General features: G+C 36.7%; 3 protein-coding genes across 5 annotated transcripts; 2 read left to right on the top strand and 1 right to left on the bottom strand.

Moving 5' to 3' along the window:
• Positions 1-2,507: 2,507 nt before the first annotated feature.
• Positions 2,508-3,272, bottom strand: LOC113728688 (agamous-like MADS-box protein AGL62). Its single transcript, XM_072074903.1, has one exon. The coding sequence runs from the start codon at positions 3,185-3,187 to the stop codon at positions 2,522-2,524; it is 666 nt and encodes a 221-aa protein (XP_071931004.1). The 5' UTR covers positions 3,188-3,272; the 3' UTR covers positions 2,508-2,521.
• Positions 3,273-6,129: 2,857 nt separating this feature from the next.
• On the top strand, positions 6,130-8,090 carry LOC140035148 (aspartate--tRNA ligase, chloroplastic/mitochondrial-like). The gene is made up of 4 exons (XM_072074904.1): positions 6,130-6,603; positions 7,049-7,192; positions 7,677-7,756; positions 7,991-8,090. The coding sequence occupies exons 1-3, from the start codon at positions 6,214-6,216 to the stop codon at positions 7,692-7,694; spliced, it is 552 nt and encodes a 183-aa protein (XP_071931005.1). The 5' UTR covers positions 6,130-6,213; the 3' UTR covers positions 7,695-7,756; positions 7,991-8,090.
• Positions 8,014-13,121, top strand: LOC140035147 (aspartate--tRNA ligase, chloroplastic/mitochondrial-like). Of its 3 annotated transcripts, XM_072074901.1 has the most exons (9): positions 8,014-8,100; positions 9,635-9,757; positions 10,057-10,252; positions 10,338-10,525; positions 10,649-10,720; positions 11,154-11,252; positions 11,339-11,419; positions 11,936-11,993; positions 12,807-13,121. In XM_072074901.1, exons 2-9 carry the CDS (start codon positions 9,701-9,703, stop codon positions 12,974-12,976), a joined length of 921 nt encoding a protein of 306 aa, XP_071931002.1. In that variant the 5' UTR covers positions 8,014-8,100; positions 9,635-9,700; the 3' UTR covers positions 12,977-13,121. The 3 variants fall into 3 exon arrangements, with proteins under 3 accessions (XP_071931002.1, XP_071931003.1, XP_071931001.1); XM_072074902.1 differs by lacking the exon at positions 8,014-8,100 and having other exon boundaries at positions 8,107-9,757; positions 12,330-12,892; XM_072074900.1 differs by lacking the exon at positions 8,014-8,100 and having other exon boundaries at positions 8,641-9,757.
• The last annotated feature ends 1,279 nt before the right edge of the window (positions 13,122-14,400 follow it).

The raw sequence follows: 14,400 nt of genomic DNA, 5'->3' as shown, positions 1-14,400 counted from the left end.
AGTAATTAGGATAAGAAGTGAATCATAACGTCGCAAGTGAGTTGGCAGCAGCTTCACAATTCACAATTCACATGCCCGCCCTATATGCTAAGAATTCAAAGGGCAAATAGGAATTCAGAGGAATTGTTAGTTTTTTTGGTTGTCAAAAAGGAATTGTAGCTACTTACCTCCTGCTATTAATTAATAATTACAGGGATTTTGTTAACAAGTGAAGAAATCGGTGAAAAAAAAAAGTAAAACCTTAAAATTTACCACGAATCAAAAAATTTAAGAAGATGCCAAATTGATAATTATTCACACGTTCTTACTTGAAAGTGATCAGAAAACAGTACTTGGTAAGAAATCTTCCAAAGATTCAAATATAGTACTGTATGATATATGCAGCTATTAACGGAAAGCCATACAATAATCTGACAACCTTCAACTGGTTAGCATCATTATCGTCTTTAAAGTAACAATTAATGGGTCATCAAAGCAAGAATTCTATCATCGTATCTGCATCAATAGTACTTTCTAAGGTTTTTTGTTGGTGGGGTTTTGTTGTAGGTCAGTGTCATACAGTTATGACAAGCTGAAAACCCCAGAAACCTTATTCACTGAACTTTGATCTCAAGGCCCATGGATTAAATCCCCCCAACTTTTCTCTACCTATTTAGCTAATATCCTATTGATTATCATTATGAACACTATACAATCATCGTCTATTCCTTTTTTTTTTTTTTTAACTCTTCTTCTTCTTTTGTGCTACAAGGGGAAACATCGTCTGTCTATGGGTATTGTAAAAGGAACTAACGTGTACACGTGCAAGTATGAGAAAACCAACATAAGAAACAGCAACAACATGCTATTCATTTTTTTTTTCAGTAATTCATTCAAATATTGGATGAAAATTTACTCATTATGATCAAACATTTTGCACAAGAATGGTGAATTTTATTGTAAAAGACGTTTCGTCCAATCAAAATGGAACCTAAATGCTTTTCATTTGTAGCGATGCACTTTCGAACCGTGATCCTAAACAACTTTGTATAGTGTCAATCAGGCATCAAAACCACGAATTGGGATTCTGTGATGTTGGCAGAAGACTTTTAAAGGTTTTAATTGTGGGGATCGACCAAGCAAGGCTAGAGCTTATCTTGATTGTTGATTTAAAATTTATTTAAATTTCAAATTAATAGCTGAGATTAGTTCGAACCAACTCGGTCGAACCAACTGTTAAATGTATTATGCAAGTGTTCCTGCAACTATTAGAATTGTTAATGGAGTCGAATTAGTCTGAGTCTGACCCATTCGGTTAAAAAAAAAATACCGTTCGATTTTATCTTTAATCGGACTTGACAGATTTTGACCCTGAATATTAAACTCGAATTAAATATGAGCTAATTTAGGATCTTACTAGGTTAAACTTCTGACTTTGAAACGTTTATACAAGTGTGAGTTGAATTTGAATCTTTTAACAAAATCCTAACCTAAAAGCACTATTTAATTTGTGAGTAAAGTTTGGACTTATCAAAACCCTGTTCAAAAAGCTCGACTAATAGCCCTAGCAATCGCGAAGAATTTAGATCCTCAAAACAAGTACTAAACTTGATAAAAATTGTTATAAATGTGAATACCTAGCATCAAGATGAGTACATTAATCTGAGAGAGGAGGGAGGGGGAAGGGATGTGATAGATGATAAGGCAGAAAGGAGTTACGAGAGATCCAAAGTTCAAGACATTCCACTTATACCAAAAAAAAAAGTCCAAAAAAAAAAAGATGAGTACATTAACAAATTGAGTGCGTTGTTTAAGAATTCTTTCTGGAAACTATTTTTAAACATTTTTTTTGGGAAAATTTTCACATGTATAGGTTGTTTGATGTTTCACCGAAATGGACGAAGGAAGCTAAGAATTACGAAGCCGTTCTGCCTTCGGTATCGAAAAGCATTAGTTTGGATAGATTTTTAATTTTTAATTTTAGCCTCTCGATATTTACCTAGTATACCTACTGAAAAGCCCTATTATACTGGTGTGAAGAGATATTAGGGAAAAAAAGTTCAAACTAAGTCATGCAATTCTTTAACACTGTTCTATTATTAGAGTAAATCTTATATACACTAACAGTGCGTACACTATCACCGTTATTATTCATCCAATGCTGACGGTTTGATTCACCGTTGGATTCAAATCTTTGTTTGACAGTTTCATCGCATGTGGCAGACTTGAAGATTATGTCTCAAGCCAGAAAAAAAAGTTTCTTATGTTTTTTCTTTTTACTTTACAATCATCTCCTATTGGTTTCTTTCCTTGATTCCAAATATGGGATAGATTGTTAATACATCGAAGAAGAAAACTTTATCCCATTTTTACTGTTTTGGCATAAAAGGCTTCTTGTACAACATCAACAAAAGTACACAGGAATAAAGTAGATAAGATTAATACCCAGACTTACTTATACGATACAATACAGACACCCAAATATGATTCAACAGAACAAAATACCACTACAATAGATCAGACCAATTTCTGGATATGTGATTTAGAAAAATCCACGACCATATCCAAGTGCAAACCCATGAGGAGTCATAGAAAGTCCCAGACCAGGAGGAGGAACCTTAGCGTCAATGTTACTTGGACCAACATGGCCTCCTCCCTTGGAACTCGATGACCCAAGAAACGCAGTCGCGTTGGAAGCCTCCACCATCAACTTCTCTGCCTGATTGGCCACATTCTTCTTCAGCTCCTCCATGGCCGCCTTTAGTTGCTCCAGTTCTTGAAGTCCAAGATCATTAACCGGAGCCTCCCACCAGCATCTTCCTTGACTCGCTGTCCTCAGTTTGATCAGCTCCTCACCACGCTTTCTCTCAGCATCTAACTGATTAAGCATTTCAGTCAATTGCATGTTGAGTTCGCGAATGCTCGCTGCCCTGTGTGCCTCAACAATTTGCGAACTGCTCGAACTCGGGCCAGCTTTTCCGGTTACGAAACGATCGATGATGGAGTAAAGGCAAGGATGGCCATAGGAGAAAACCTTTTTCCCTGGGGAGAAAACGATTATTGCAATTTCAGCACCACAAAGTGTGTAGAGTTCATAAGCCTTCTTGAAAAGGCCAGAGCGGCGCTTTGAGAAAGTAACAAGTAAGTTGCTTTCTTTTGACATTCTTGTCATTTCAATCTTTTGCCTACCCTTGCTCTTTCTTGCCATTGTTTAAGCAGGAATTATGTTCCAATGGGAGGAATGTGGCTGGGGATTTAAAGGGTGTGTTCATTTTCCTAGAAGTTTCTGCCACATCGTTGTAGATTTTTGCTACCATTTAGGATATGACTATTAACTTCTTGTTACCTTTTAAGCCAAGACTGTTAACTTGTTCTTACCTTTTGGTCACATTCACAGCCTAATCCAGAATAGACAAAAAAGAAAAAAAAGAGTAAGCAATTAAAAGGCATGTAACACTTGAATGGTAAATGCTGATATATAGATAAGAACTTACAAAATAGTAGTAATTATTATTGCATAAGATTTTTTTTTTGGGCGATTCTAATCTCAATATGAAAATACTGGATACATAAAAGGAATGATATGTAAATTTCCAAAACCCCAAAAAAAAAAAAGTAATACGACATGCCACTACATTGTAATCACAAGAATGTAAAATAATTTTTTGTTACTTTGTCAAGTACTCATGTCAATTAAGGTAATAAGCGATTGGACCGTTATTTGAAAAAAGAACACTCGTTTCGACGTAATATTGAGCGGGCAAACGCCATGCACATGTAACTTTTTCCAAATGATATAAAATAAAAGCATGCCATAGTTTATAATTAATGTTATTATCTTCTCAGTTATGATACAAATTTATTACTAATAATAATAATAATTAAGACTGCTTACAAGATTTTTGAAGATTTTGATTTCTTCTTAATATACTTACCTTAGCTTAGTATTTAGTAGTAGCTTATATCAGAGACGTAGTAAATATCATCAATTATTTATGGAAATATGCATTGATAATTACTATTCTTATTATTAGTCATTGCGAAATATTAAAGGTTAAGAAGCCATTAATAATGTTACAGATTTCAATGTTTTCAACTCGTTTCCAATGTGTACTTATATATCCTGAGCTAATACAACTCTTGCCCGCTTATGTAGCCTTGTTTAATCATATGCCATAATTAGTTTCTAAGCGTTTGCATTCACGTTGCAGACCACGTCAAATGATGGCCTGTGCGCCCGACCAATGAAATCGCTCCACTTTACTGATAGCAACAGCTGCGTTCGTTTGAAAAAAAAAAAAAAAGGAAAAAAACAGCTGCTGTGACTTGAGACCAAAGAATTGTAACCGACTGACGTATGCGCTTATGAATATGCTCGTAAATTCCAATTCATTTTAGGCTTAATTACATTTACCTCCCCTGAAATCGGGCCAAAACACCAAATAAACTCTATAGCTTGACCAAATTATAATTATACCCTTACAATGGATGGAGTCTAAACCCCTGTTAACTGAGATACTGAAATGATAAAAATGCCCTTATTCCTACAATTTGCAAATTTTAACTAATCCTTGTCAAAAAAAGCAAAAAGAGAGAGAGAGAGAGAGAGAGAAAGAGAGAGAGAGAGAGAGAGAGAGAAGAAAAGATAGGAAGAAAGGAAGAGAATACAATCTAAACATAATAATTTTTGCATTCCAAAGAGAAGTTAATGAATAAATTAGAAGAAGTAAAGAAACAAAAATAACGAAAAACAATTTCTCAATAACAGGCATATAGGACATAACAAAACAATATAAAGGAGAATGATGTAATTAAACATAAAGGCTAGGAAAGAGAAAAGGTAACTAAATAGGTTGGTGAAAGGAAATTGAGGAAATATGGAAACGGAAAAGACTGTAGTATGTGTTTTCTTTTTCTTTTTCTTTTTTTTTTCAACGGTGGGTATCTGGGCCGTGGACTGGATACCGTACGACCCAACTAATCCCAAACTTGTTTTTGTTCTTCATTTGTTCAATCGGACTTCCCTTGCTTCATTAATATCCGTGCTACTGCTGCATTACTGTAACTTCAGCTCTAAATCTTCTTTTTATGAAATTCGAAACTCTGTTCTTTCTCCAAAACCACCATCCAGGCTTCATTAACTCTCTCCTTTTGTGCACCAAATTCGATGAGCCATTTCCCTTTTACAATTACCTTCGTTTCTTTCTTGATTCTCTTTTATTTCAATCACAAATATTCAGGCTCAAACAAATATAGTAGGGCTTACACAAAGCATACATTTTTATTTTTTTTTTTGACGATTTGGTACACATCCAACTTAATTTTATAACACTTTAAGAGCTCGTAATTGTTGCATTTGGATTTAATTTTTGCTGTGTTAATGAAAAGGATATACTGATGTATGGATGGATGCTCATGGGATTCATGTGTTGTATTTTGATTGTGAATTCATGATTATCGAATTTGGCAGCAGCCAACTTGGTGGACTTTTGCAAATTACATCGATTCCGGTAGAAGGAAATGAGGAATTTTTATGGTTTCAAGGGCATTCTAGGATTTCTAGCATAAGACGATGTTGATAACATTAATGATGAGAGGACCAATAATGTTAGTAAAATAATTAACTCACACCCAAAAGTGTCTTTATTGTATTTGTTTACCACAAAGAGGGTTATCTATAACTTTGTAGAATTATAGAGTTTATTTGGCAATTTGGTTAAACCTCAAAGGACCTAAAGGAAAATATATCTAACTTTCCTTTACTCTTCCATATTTTTCTTTACCAACAAATACTTCCTTAATTTTCTGCATGTTGCATCCAAATTTACAGGACTTTAAAGGAAAAATATTTGATTACCACAATATTTTCAATAAGTATAATTAACTACTTATTTTATCTACAAATTTTTCTTGTCAAACAAATATACGCAAGGAAGTTATTTTAACTCACTTGATTTTCCTACGTAACTTGGCCCAACTTTGTTTCATTTTAAAATAGATCGAGCGTACATGCCCAACCCCAATCACGTTATGGTTAGGGTCAACAACAACATTGGGATCAAATGGAGCAGGCTGGCTCAGCAAGCTTTGGTAGGCCAAGCCCAATCTACACTGAAGTAAAAGGACCAGGAAAACGACATAGTTTTGGACTCTCAATTCAATTCGGCTTCGTCCCCCGGCCATGGACTTATCTGCTCAGAGTCTCAATTGAAAAATTGAAGCGGCTGCCGCGAGATGGCCGCACAACTCCTCCGCGCTCTGCCCAGTATAGCCTTCCGCTATAAACACTTCTCACTCAAACCACCTCCATTGCCTCTTCTATTCCTAAACTCGCACAGCCCCAGCTTCAAACCCACGCAACCTCCTAAACGCTGCATTTCAACTCCTTCTGTTTCTGCTTCGTCTCCTTCTCCTTCTTCAACTGAAACACCACTTGTTGCCGCTTCCCCTAAAGTATCTCGCTCCATCCCTTCTCTTGAATGGGTGAGCCGGACCGCTTTCTGCGGTGAATTGTCAGAAGCTGATGTGAATAAACGGGTCAGGCTCTGCGGCTGGGTTGCTCTTCATCGTGTTCATGGTGGCCTCACTTTTGTTAATCTCCGTGACCATACCGGTGTTTTACAGGTACTTATTTTTCATTTTCTTCTCTCTCCTTTTTTTTTTTAAAAAAAAAAATTATGAATTCTCAATCTTTCATTTCTTGAGCATGTAATAGTTCTTGACTGGCTATTGCTTTTATTCTTCCATTGTAATAAATATTTTTTTAACATGATGACCATTAGTTTGTTTACTTAAGTCAGAAATTTAAGGCATTCTGCCTAGGAAACGTGGAAAAATTTGAACATTGATGGAATTTTATTTGAACTAATCTGTCTGAAGTTACCAGTACTTACAGTCTACAATCCGTGTTTTGGTTTGTTTTCTTTGTTGAGAATGCTTGTTAATTTGCGATAAATGCTGCATGGGAAAGAGTAGCTATGAATATGCTATTTGATGAAATTGCGACAAAGAGTATCTTTGGGGCGAGTTGTTGAACTGGTCTTTACCTTTTGTGCTTTGGGAATTTCAGATTACGACGCTTCCCAACGAATTTCCTGATGCTCATTCAACAGTGAATGACTTAAGAATTGAGTATGTGGTGGCCGTAGAAGGTGTTGTTCGGCCTCGCCCAATTGAGTCTGTCAACATGAAGATGAGGACTGGTGCGGTAGAGGTGTGTTCTGCTTTAGCTTTAAATCTTTATGCATAGATGGATGTATTCTGCAATAATTACAGAAAAAGCAGCTGAAGGAAGTCACTGATTACATTCTCACTATAGTAAGTCTAGAAAATTTGAATTTGAGGTCTCCTTTGGCAGTTCACCTGTCTGTTTAGTCTCCATGAACTCTTTAAGAAACTGAGAATAACATGCCTATGGCTGAAAACAAGGCGTGGTGCTAGTTGATATGAATTCAACCAGATCTATTGTGTCAAGGGTGTTTTGCATTGTGATTTGAAGGAAAACCTTTTTAGGCTTTTGTTCAAGCAGTCCCCCTGGCCCAATTTTTGAAGTGTTCAAGTGTTAAAATTAACAGGTGTAACAAGAACAATCCAAGGGCAATGTTTTATGTTTTCCCCCACAAAAACCTTCCAAGTGTAATGATTAATATGGTTAAAATACGACCTTGTTTGAATTGCTATTCTATAAGTGTTATCAGAAGAAGATAACAGCTTAGGTGCATCAGAGAGAGAGAAAATCGAAGTCTGATGCTGGTGATTGACTAGGAGAGAAGGAAAGGTAATGAATTGTTTCTGATGTTATAATCATATGTTCAAGGATGAGTTCTTTATCTCAGTGCTCCACAATTTACTTAGTTTCTGCAAAGTTGGTTGTGGAATTATGATGTGTAGTTGATTGTGGAAGATGAATTCTAATAACTGATGACCGCTGTTTTATTATTTCCTTAACTTGGATTTGCTCCTGGATGATTATTCTTTTTGGTGGTTTTAGTACAATTGCTTAAGTTTGCAGGTGGCTGCTGAGCGTGTCCATGTTCTGAATACTGTGAGATCTAAGCTGCCTTTCTTAGTTACTACTGCAGATGATGCCAGAGAATCTGTAAAGGAGGAAATTCGCTTGAGGTGAAAACTTTCTGAAGTTTTTTGACCATGGGCTTATGTTTTGCTTCTCTCTGCAGATTGCTGTTAGTTCTCTTGATAATTGATATTTTTACTTTTCTGGTCGAGTTGGGCATTTCTTAATGATTGAAGGTCTACTTTTGTTTCTGCTTCCTCTCGCTAATTTGTGGTATTGTGACTGGAGTGGGTAAACTGGAGTTTGCTTGGGTCATGGTTTGTTGTTCTAGTTGTTTCTGAGACACTTAACTGCTTAAGTAAAAGAATACTAGTGCTTGCCTCATTTACAAGAGAAGAAATAAAATTAGTAAGTAATATCACTATATGATGATAAGGGATTTTGGTGATGTTGATCTTTGAACCACATAGTTGAAGAGGTAGCATGGGTTATTTACCATCAATTCTCACATTTTGCATGTTCCATACCCTATGATGTGTGTTTTCTATTCAATGTAGTTTGTGGCTTTAAAGCATGCAATGCTTCAGAGGCCATAGTTTTTTCCATAGCCTAAAATATATTGATTGTTTACTGCTGACCCCTCTCACTTCCTTGATCCTGCCAATTAGTTTGCTGTAGTTGATAGCCTAATAGATAGTAGAGCAATAATCTGATTTCACAATTTGTGAGTCCCTTCAGACCTTTGATAAAATCCTCTATTGAAGTGTGATATATTTTCTGCTCAAAATTCTGTAAAACATGTCCTGAAATTTTCATTAAAAGAAGCTGTGCTTCCATAGCAATATTATAACTAAATTTACCTACATTGTGGGGCTCTAAACTGTTGATTTGAATTTTTAATACCTTCCAGAAATTCTGAATCGAATGTTATTTTCGACCAGAGCCTATATGATGGCTGAATCCTGTTTTTCAACTGATTGGTTAGTATTTGAATTTGATGACCTAGGTTTCGCACCTTCTGGTAGATTTTTGTATGATCTTTTACTTTCCAATTTTAGTAACATTCTCCTCTGTTATGGGCTGGGTGTGGGAATTGAACTGTAATAGCATTAATCTTGTTAAAACTTGTATAACATTTTGCTGTATAGAAGCTAAACATCATCAGCTGTGCACATGCTTGGCCTATATGTGGTGCCGAAAATAATTATTACTTCTGAGTAAACATGACAATCTTTTGCATTATCAGACTAAATATCTTTTAGAAGATTGAAACAAATTATACGTATGTTTTAGTGTAAATTTTACCTCGTCATGCTTGTAGTCTATCATATGATTCCTTTTGGTATCAGCAAATAATATATATATGTAGGTTTGTTCCGAAATAGTTGTTTGTTCTAATAAGCTTGATTTTTTCCCCTTGATTTTTTCCCCTGAAGTTTAAAGCTGGATGCTGTCCAATTTTTCCTTTTGTAGCATGGAATTAGGGTCTAGTGAGCCATGGGTTACATGGGTAGATGAGGGCTCTGATGGCCCAATTTAGATGTTTAATACAACTCTTAATTCTGTATTGATATTACTTTTGCCGTTACTTCTGATATTCAACTGGTAAGTTGACAGGGCATGATAAATATTTTCCTGCAGGTTTTCCTTGAGATCAAAGGTGTCCAGCTACCTGACCCTTTCCCAAGGCTCACTTATGCTGAAGCCATGAGCCAATACGGTTCAGATAGGCCAGATACTCGTTTTGATCTTGGATTGAAAGATGTAAAGCTTGTTGGTTTTCATGCATTATTTGTTTTTATTCTTTATCTCTTTCAATTTTCTCAACTGAGAACTACTGAGAACTGCCAATGCAGTATATAGCCCCTTCTTCAGTTTGTCCCAACAAAAATAGTTTCTTTTCCCTTATTCTTTTTTTTTTGGGAGAGGGGGGGGGGGGAGAGACAGGTTGTCATTCTTTTGGTACCATAGATGATACTATATTATGAAATCTTAAATCTATTTTTTGTTTTTTGGAGTGATTACCTAATGGTCTTAGGCAGCAACTTTTTCTTGGCTTGCAGGTATCTGAGATATTTTCAGATTCCTCCTTCAAGGCATTTGCAGATACCTTGAAGAGTGGGGGAATTGTTAAAGCCTTGTGTGTCCCTTCAGGAGGAAAGGCATACTCAAATAATGCTTTGAAGAAAGGTGATATTTACAATGAAGCTATTAAATCTGGAGCAAAGGGTTTGCCTTTCTTAAAGGTGTTAGAAGATGGTGAGAGTGATGTTTGTGATTGTTTGCACATTTCATCGCATTTTGCAGATTTTATTGTTCTTAGTGCTTGATGTATATCTTTTAGGGGCAATTGAAGGGATTTCCCCACTGGTATCATGCTTGGACCCCACAAAGAAAGACAAGTTACTCAAACACTTATCTGCGGGATCAGGTGATCTCATCTTGTTTGCAGTGGGTCAGCCTGCATCAGTAAATAAAACTTTAGATAGGTTGAGGTTGTATGTAGCCCATGATTTGGGCTTGATTGATCCTGTAAGTTTACTGCTTAAAGCTTTTAATTTCATGCAATATACTATTGGATTTAAAAGAAAAAGGAAAGGAAACTTGGATTAATTATTTTTACACATCTCACTTTGTCTATTTGGTGTCATTTAGTCCAGGCACTCAATCCTTTGGGTGACTGATTTTCCTATGTTTGAGTGGAATGATGCTGAACAGAGGCTTGAGGTTGGTGCTATGATTATAGTTTTTGTACTATTCTCTTATTTAGGTTTATGATGTATTTTACTTGAAGAAGTAGGTAATAGTGTTGTTTCCACCTCACTATTCTTGTCTGTAGAATTGACCTCTTCATTATGTATGGTGGTAAAGTGGATTCTGCATTCTCAGGATGTATTTTGACTTGTACTAGTAATTTCAGTGTTAGCTGATTTTTCTGTAAGCTAGGTTTTGTAAAACGTTTAAGTTAGATTTTAGAAATGACTTAATATGGGATTAATGCAAGCTATTGTGGAAAGAAATATAAGGGTAGTTTTTAATATAATAACCATCACGGTTAAGATCAAATTATGCTGACAAAATTTGAGATTATATGCTTAAAATATGGTCCTTCCTTTCTTGTATCTCTTCTGGTGTAAGTTAAATTGTAGTTGTTTTTCAGGCCTTGCATCATCCTTTCACTGCCCCTAACCCAGAAGATGTGAAGGATTTGTTCTCTGCTCGTGCTTTGGCTTATGACATGGTTTACAATGGTGTGGAGGTACATACATCTTGTTTTTTATCTTTGCAAGATTAGGTATGCATGTATAAATTTAAGTATAATGGAATCTTCTGCTTATCTGGCAGATTGGTGGAGGAAGTTTGAGAATCTACAAGCGTGACGTCCAAGAACAGGTCTTGGAAATCATTGGCATTTCGCGTGAACAGGTAAGGCCTGAGGAAATCCTTGTCATGCTATTTTGGGTCTAAAACATTTGACTGTTTGCTCATGTATGTGGTCAGCACTTATAGCTTTGAAGGGTCAAATATTCAGTGTGTTCCATTTCTCTGATATAGGCAAGAGCGTGCTTCTAAATAATTACTGAAAACATGAATTGCACTATTGCAGTATTTCACATTGAGATGGGTATATAGTTTGCATTTCGAGTCCTTCAATTATGTGTGTGAATATTGAACTTTGTTAGTAGAAAACTTTTCTCAGACCACCCTTTATCCTTAATCTTCCAGTTTTATTTTCCTTTTAATGATCAAGGGGACTGTCAATTGCCTTTTTTGTGTTCGTATTTTGAGTTAAATACATTGGAAGAAGGAAAGCAATAACTGAGTTAAGAAATTTTGCCGTGAATTGGAAGTTATTGAAAGCTTACAAACTATTTCTGATTGCCATGATAGAGCAACGTTTGCACTGTTGTGTATTTTCATACATTCTTTTTTGGTCTGCAGGCTGAAGCCAAGTTTGGCTATCTCTTGGAAGCTCTAGATCTGGGTGCTCCTCCACATGGTATGGGACATTTTCTTGCCCAAGGAATACTACTCAGTTAATTCGAAACATCCTACTGCACATTTCTTATAGTTCATGATTACTCTTCTTGTTGCATTGCACTGAAAGATATGTTTCTTCCTTGGAGAATAAATAAACCTCCAATCCATGTCAAGTGGAACTGCTGCTTATTGCCAATAGAAGATAGAAGGGCCAACTCTGGCCCAATTTATATTAAATTTACCTTGTTTTTGGAGTCTTTGAGGTTAATAGATCATTCTTCTTTTCCTTTTTGTTTCCCTGAAAATGTGCATATAAATGTTTGATTAGTTGATATTTTGTTCATATGTGTACCAGACCATGTCTTGAATGCTGGGTCGCAAGAGAACTTTTTGTGAAGCTTTTGTGTGTCTCATTTATTGAATGAGAAACATCAGCCACATGCAAAAAAGCTTATTAATTTTACAAGGTTAGAAAATTGATTGCACTCAAAGTATATTTGTGGAGCTTTTTGGTATATGCTACAAGGTAATGTTTCATTGTATTGCTTGATGCAGTGATAGTTAAGAAGATTATGTAGGGAATCATTTAAATAATTTAGCTTAGCATCAGAGCGAGTTTGAAGTCACATGATTGGTGTATATGGTTGTTAAGAACAGATAGCTCGAGTGTGTTCACGGCTGTAGAGCAGGTTTCTGCTTGGATGCTGAGTATCGAGTGCTGGTTTGACAAACATAATTTTTAGATTTCTTGCTTGGACTAAGCCAGTAGCCTCCTCCATTTCCACAGTCTGCTTTTGAACTTTGGTTATTGATTAATATATTTGTTGCACAGGAGGGATAGCTTATGGGTTAGATAGAATGGTCATGCTGTTGGCAGGCAGTCATTCGATCAGGGATGTCATTGCTTTCCCAAAGACAACAACTGCGCAGTGCGCGTTGACTCGTGCACCTTCACCGGTGGATACACAACAATTAGAAGATCTCTCATTTCATGCGACGTAGTTCTCATGCCCTTGTCCCCGAGGCTTTGTGCCATTCTAGCCTTGAGAGATCGATTTTGATCAAGTGCACAACCATCTTGTCAGTGAATAGATATATATGGCTCTGTTTGGCACCTCTGTTTTTGAAAGACAAATTTTCTTTACAATTTCATCCACGCTAACCCTCCAAAAATTCCCACAAATTTTTGATACCTTTTAACACAAAACATACAGTTAAAAAAAAACACCTACTCCATTCTATCAGCACCGCCACCCTCCCCATCGTTGCTGCTTCCTCACCCGCCAGTACCACCCGCCGCCTCCTCTCTTCTTCTCTCTCCTTCCCTACTGCCCCTCTCACCCCCTTCCTTTTCTCCCCTGCTCCTTCCTTCCTCTCCTTCTGCTCTCTCTTCTCCTCCCTCCTTCCCCCCTTCCCCCCTTCCTTGTGCCCCCCACCCCAGGAGAAGGGTAAGTTAGAGGGGGGTAGCAGCAGTGGGCAGTGACAAGTGAGAGGTGGTAGGGTGGTGAAGAAGCAAGAAGGAGGGAGGAGTTTGGCTGTGTGAGTGTGGAAGTAGTGGTAGTAGGTGCCAGAGGTGGTGGTTGTGGAGAGGAGAAAGGAGAGGGGTGGTGGTCGGGGTTGGTGGCATAGGGAGGGTGGCAAAATTTTACAACAATCTTTCAAAAATTCTGTAGTAAAGTTTTATACAAACTCTTGAAAAACACACCATTTTGTCATTTTGGAGGATTATAGATTGTTATTATATCTGTGTATTTTCAGGAATCGTTTTATGCGTTAAATTCTTGTCATTTTGGAAAGGGACCTTTCATACGTAGAAGAAAACCACAAAGAGTTAGGTCCACAATGCAAACAAGAACAGGTCTGTAATTTGGCTAATTAATTGGGATCGGCAGCAGGGCAATCCCAGTTAACCCTTTGTTTCAAATTGTTTTCCGAACTATTCGCTGGACTACGTGCTCCCTTAATTTGATAACATTGTTTCAGATCGTTTCCTGAACTATCAATTTCTCTCGTCCTTTTTAACTGTTGGCTTAGGCGTGCTGGTTTTCATTTTTAGCTGAGCAAAATTGAGCATGTAGGGAGCGTTTGTACTTTGCCAAGAGGGCCAGAAAAATCCCGTTGCTCTTACAGGCGTCTTAGGTGGATGTCTAAAACTTGGCTAAATTATTAATAAAAGTTGTAGGAAAAGGGCCTTTTTGTTGGTATTTTGGAGAAAAATGGAGAAGTCAGAAGGGGATTCGAGCTTTCCTTGCTCAGACTTCATTTGGTTGTGGGGCAACCCGTTGCTAGAAGTGTACATAGGGCCAGATAGCCCAATTTCTGCCTCGTCAGTTTTTTTTTTTCAAAGTAATATGTTTATATTACGAATTACTCCTTAGTTATTGATATTTGGCGTATTATTAATTTAATTGTTAGTTATCCATATC

The sequence above is a fragment of the Coffea arabica genome, chromosome 2c (genome assembly GCF_036785885.1).
Source record: "Coffea arabica cultivar ET-39 chromosome 2c, Coffea Arabica ET-39 HiFi, whole genome shotgun sequence".
Taxonomy (NCBI): Eukaryota; Viridiplantae; Streptophyta; class Magnoliopsida; order Gentianales; family Rubiaceae; genus Coffea; species Coffea arabica.
Note: the sequence above shows the minus strand (reverse complement) of the source record. Positions and strands in the feature narration are given on the sequence as shown.

Excerpts from the sequence above, each read along its gene's own strand:
- LOC113728688 (XM_072074903.1), bottom strand. The coding sequence starts at position 3,187 with ATGGCAAGAAAGAGCAAGGGTAGGCAAAAGATTGAAATGACAAGAATG.
- LOC140035148 (XM_072074904.1), top strand. The coding sequence starts at position 6,214 with ATGGCCGCACAACTCCTCCGCGCTCTGCCCAGTATAGCCTTCCGCTAT. Across the intron at positions 6,604-7,048 it reads ACCATACCGGTGTTTTACAG|ATTACGACGCTTCCCAACGA; the intron begins GTACTTATTTTT and ends TGGGAATTTCAG.
- LOC140035147 (XM_072074900.1), top strand. The coding sequence starts at position 9,614 with ATGATAAATATTTTCCTGCAGGTTTTCCTTGAGATCAAAGGTGTCCAG. Across the intron at positions 9,758-10,056 it reads TTGATCTTGGATTGAAAGAT|GTATCTGAGATATTTTCAGA; the intron begins GTAAAGCTTGTT and ends CTTGGCTTGCAG. Across the intron at positions 10,721-11,153 it reads ATGCTGAACAGAGGCTTGAG|GCCTTGCATCATCCTTTCAC; the intron begins GTTGGTGCTATG and ends GTTGTTTTTCAG.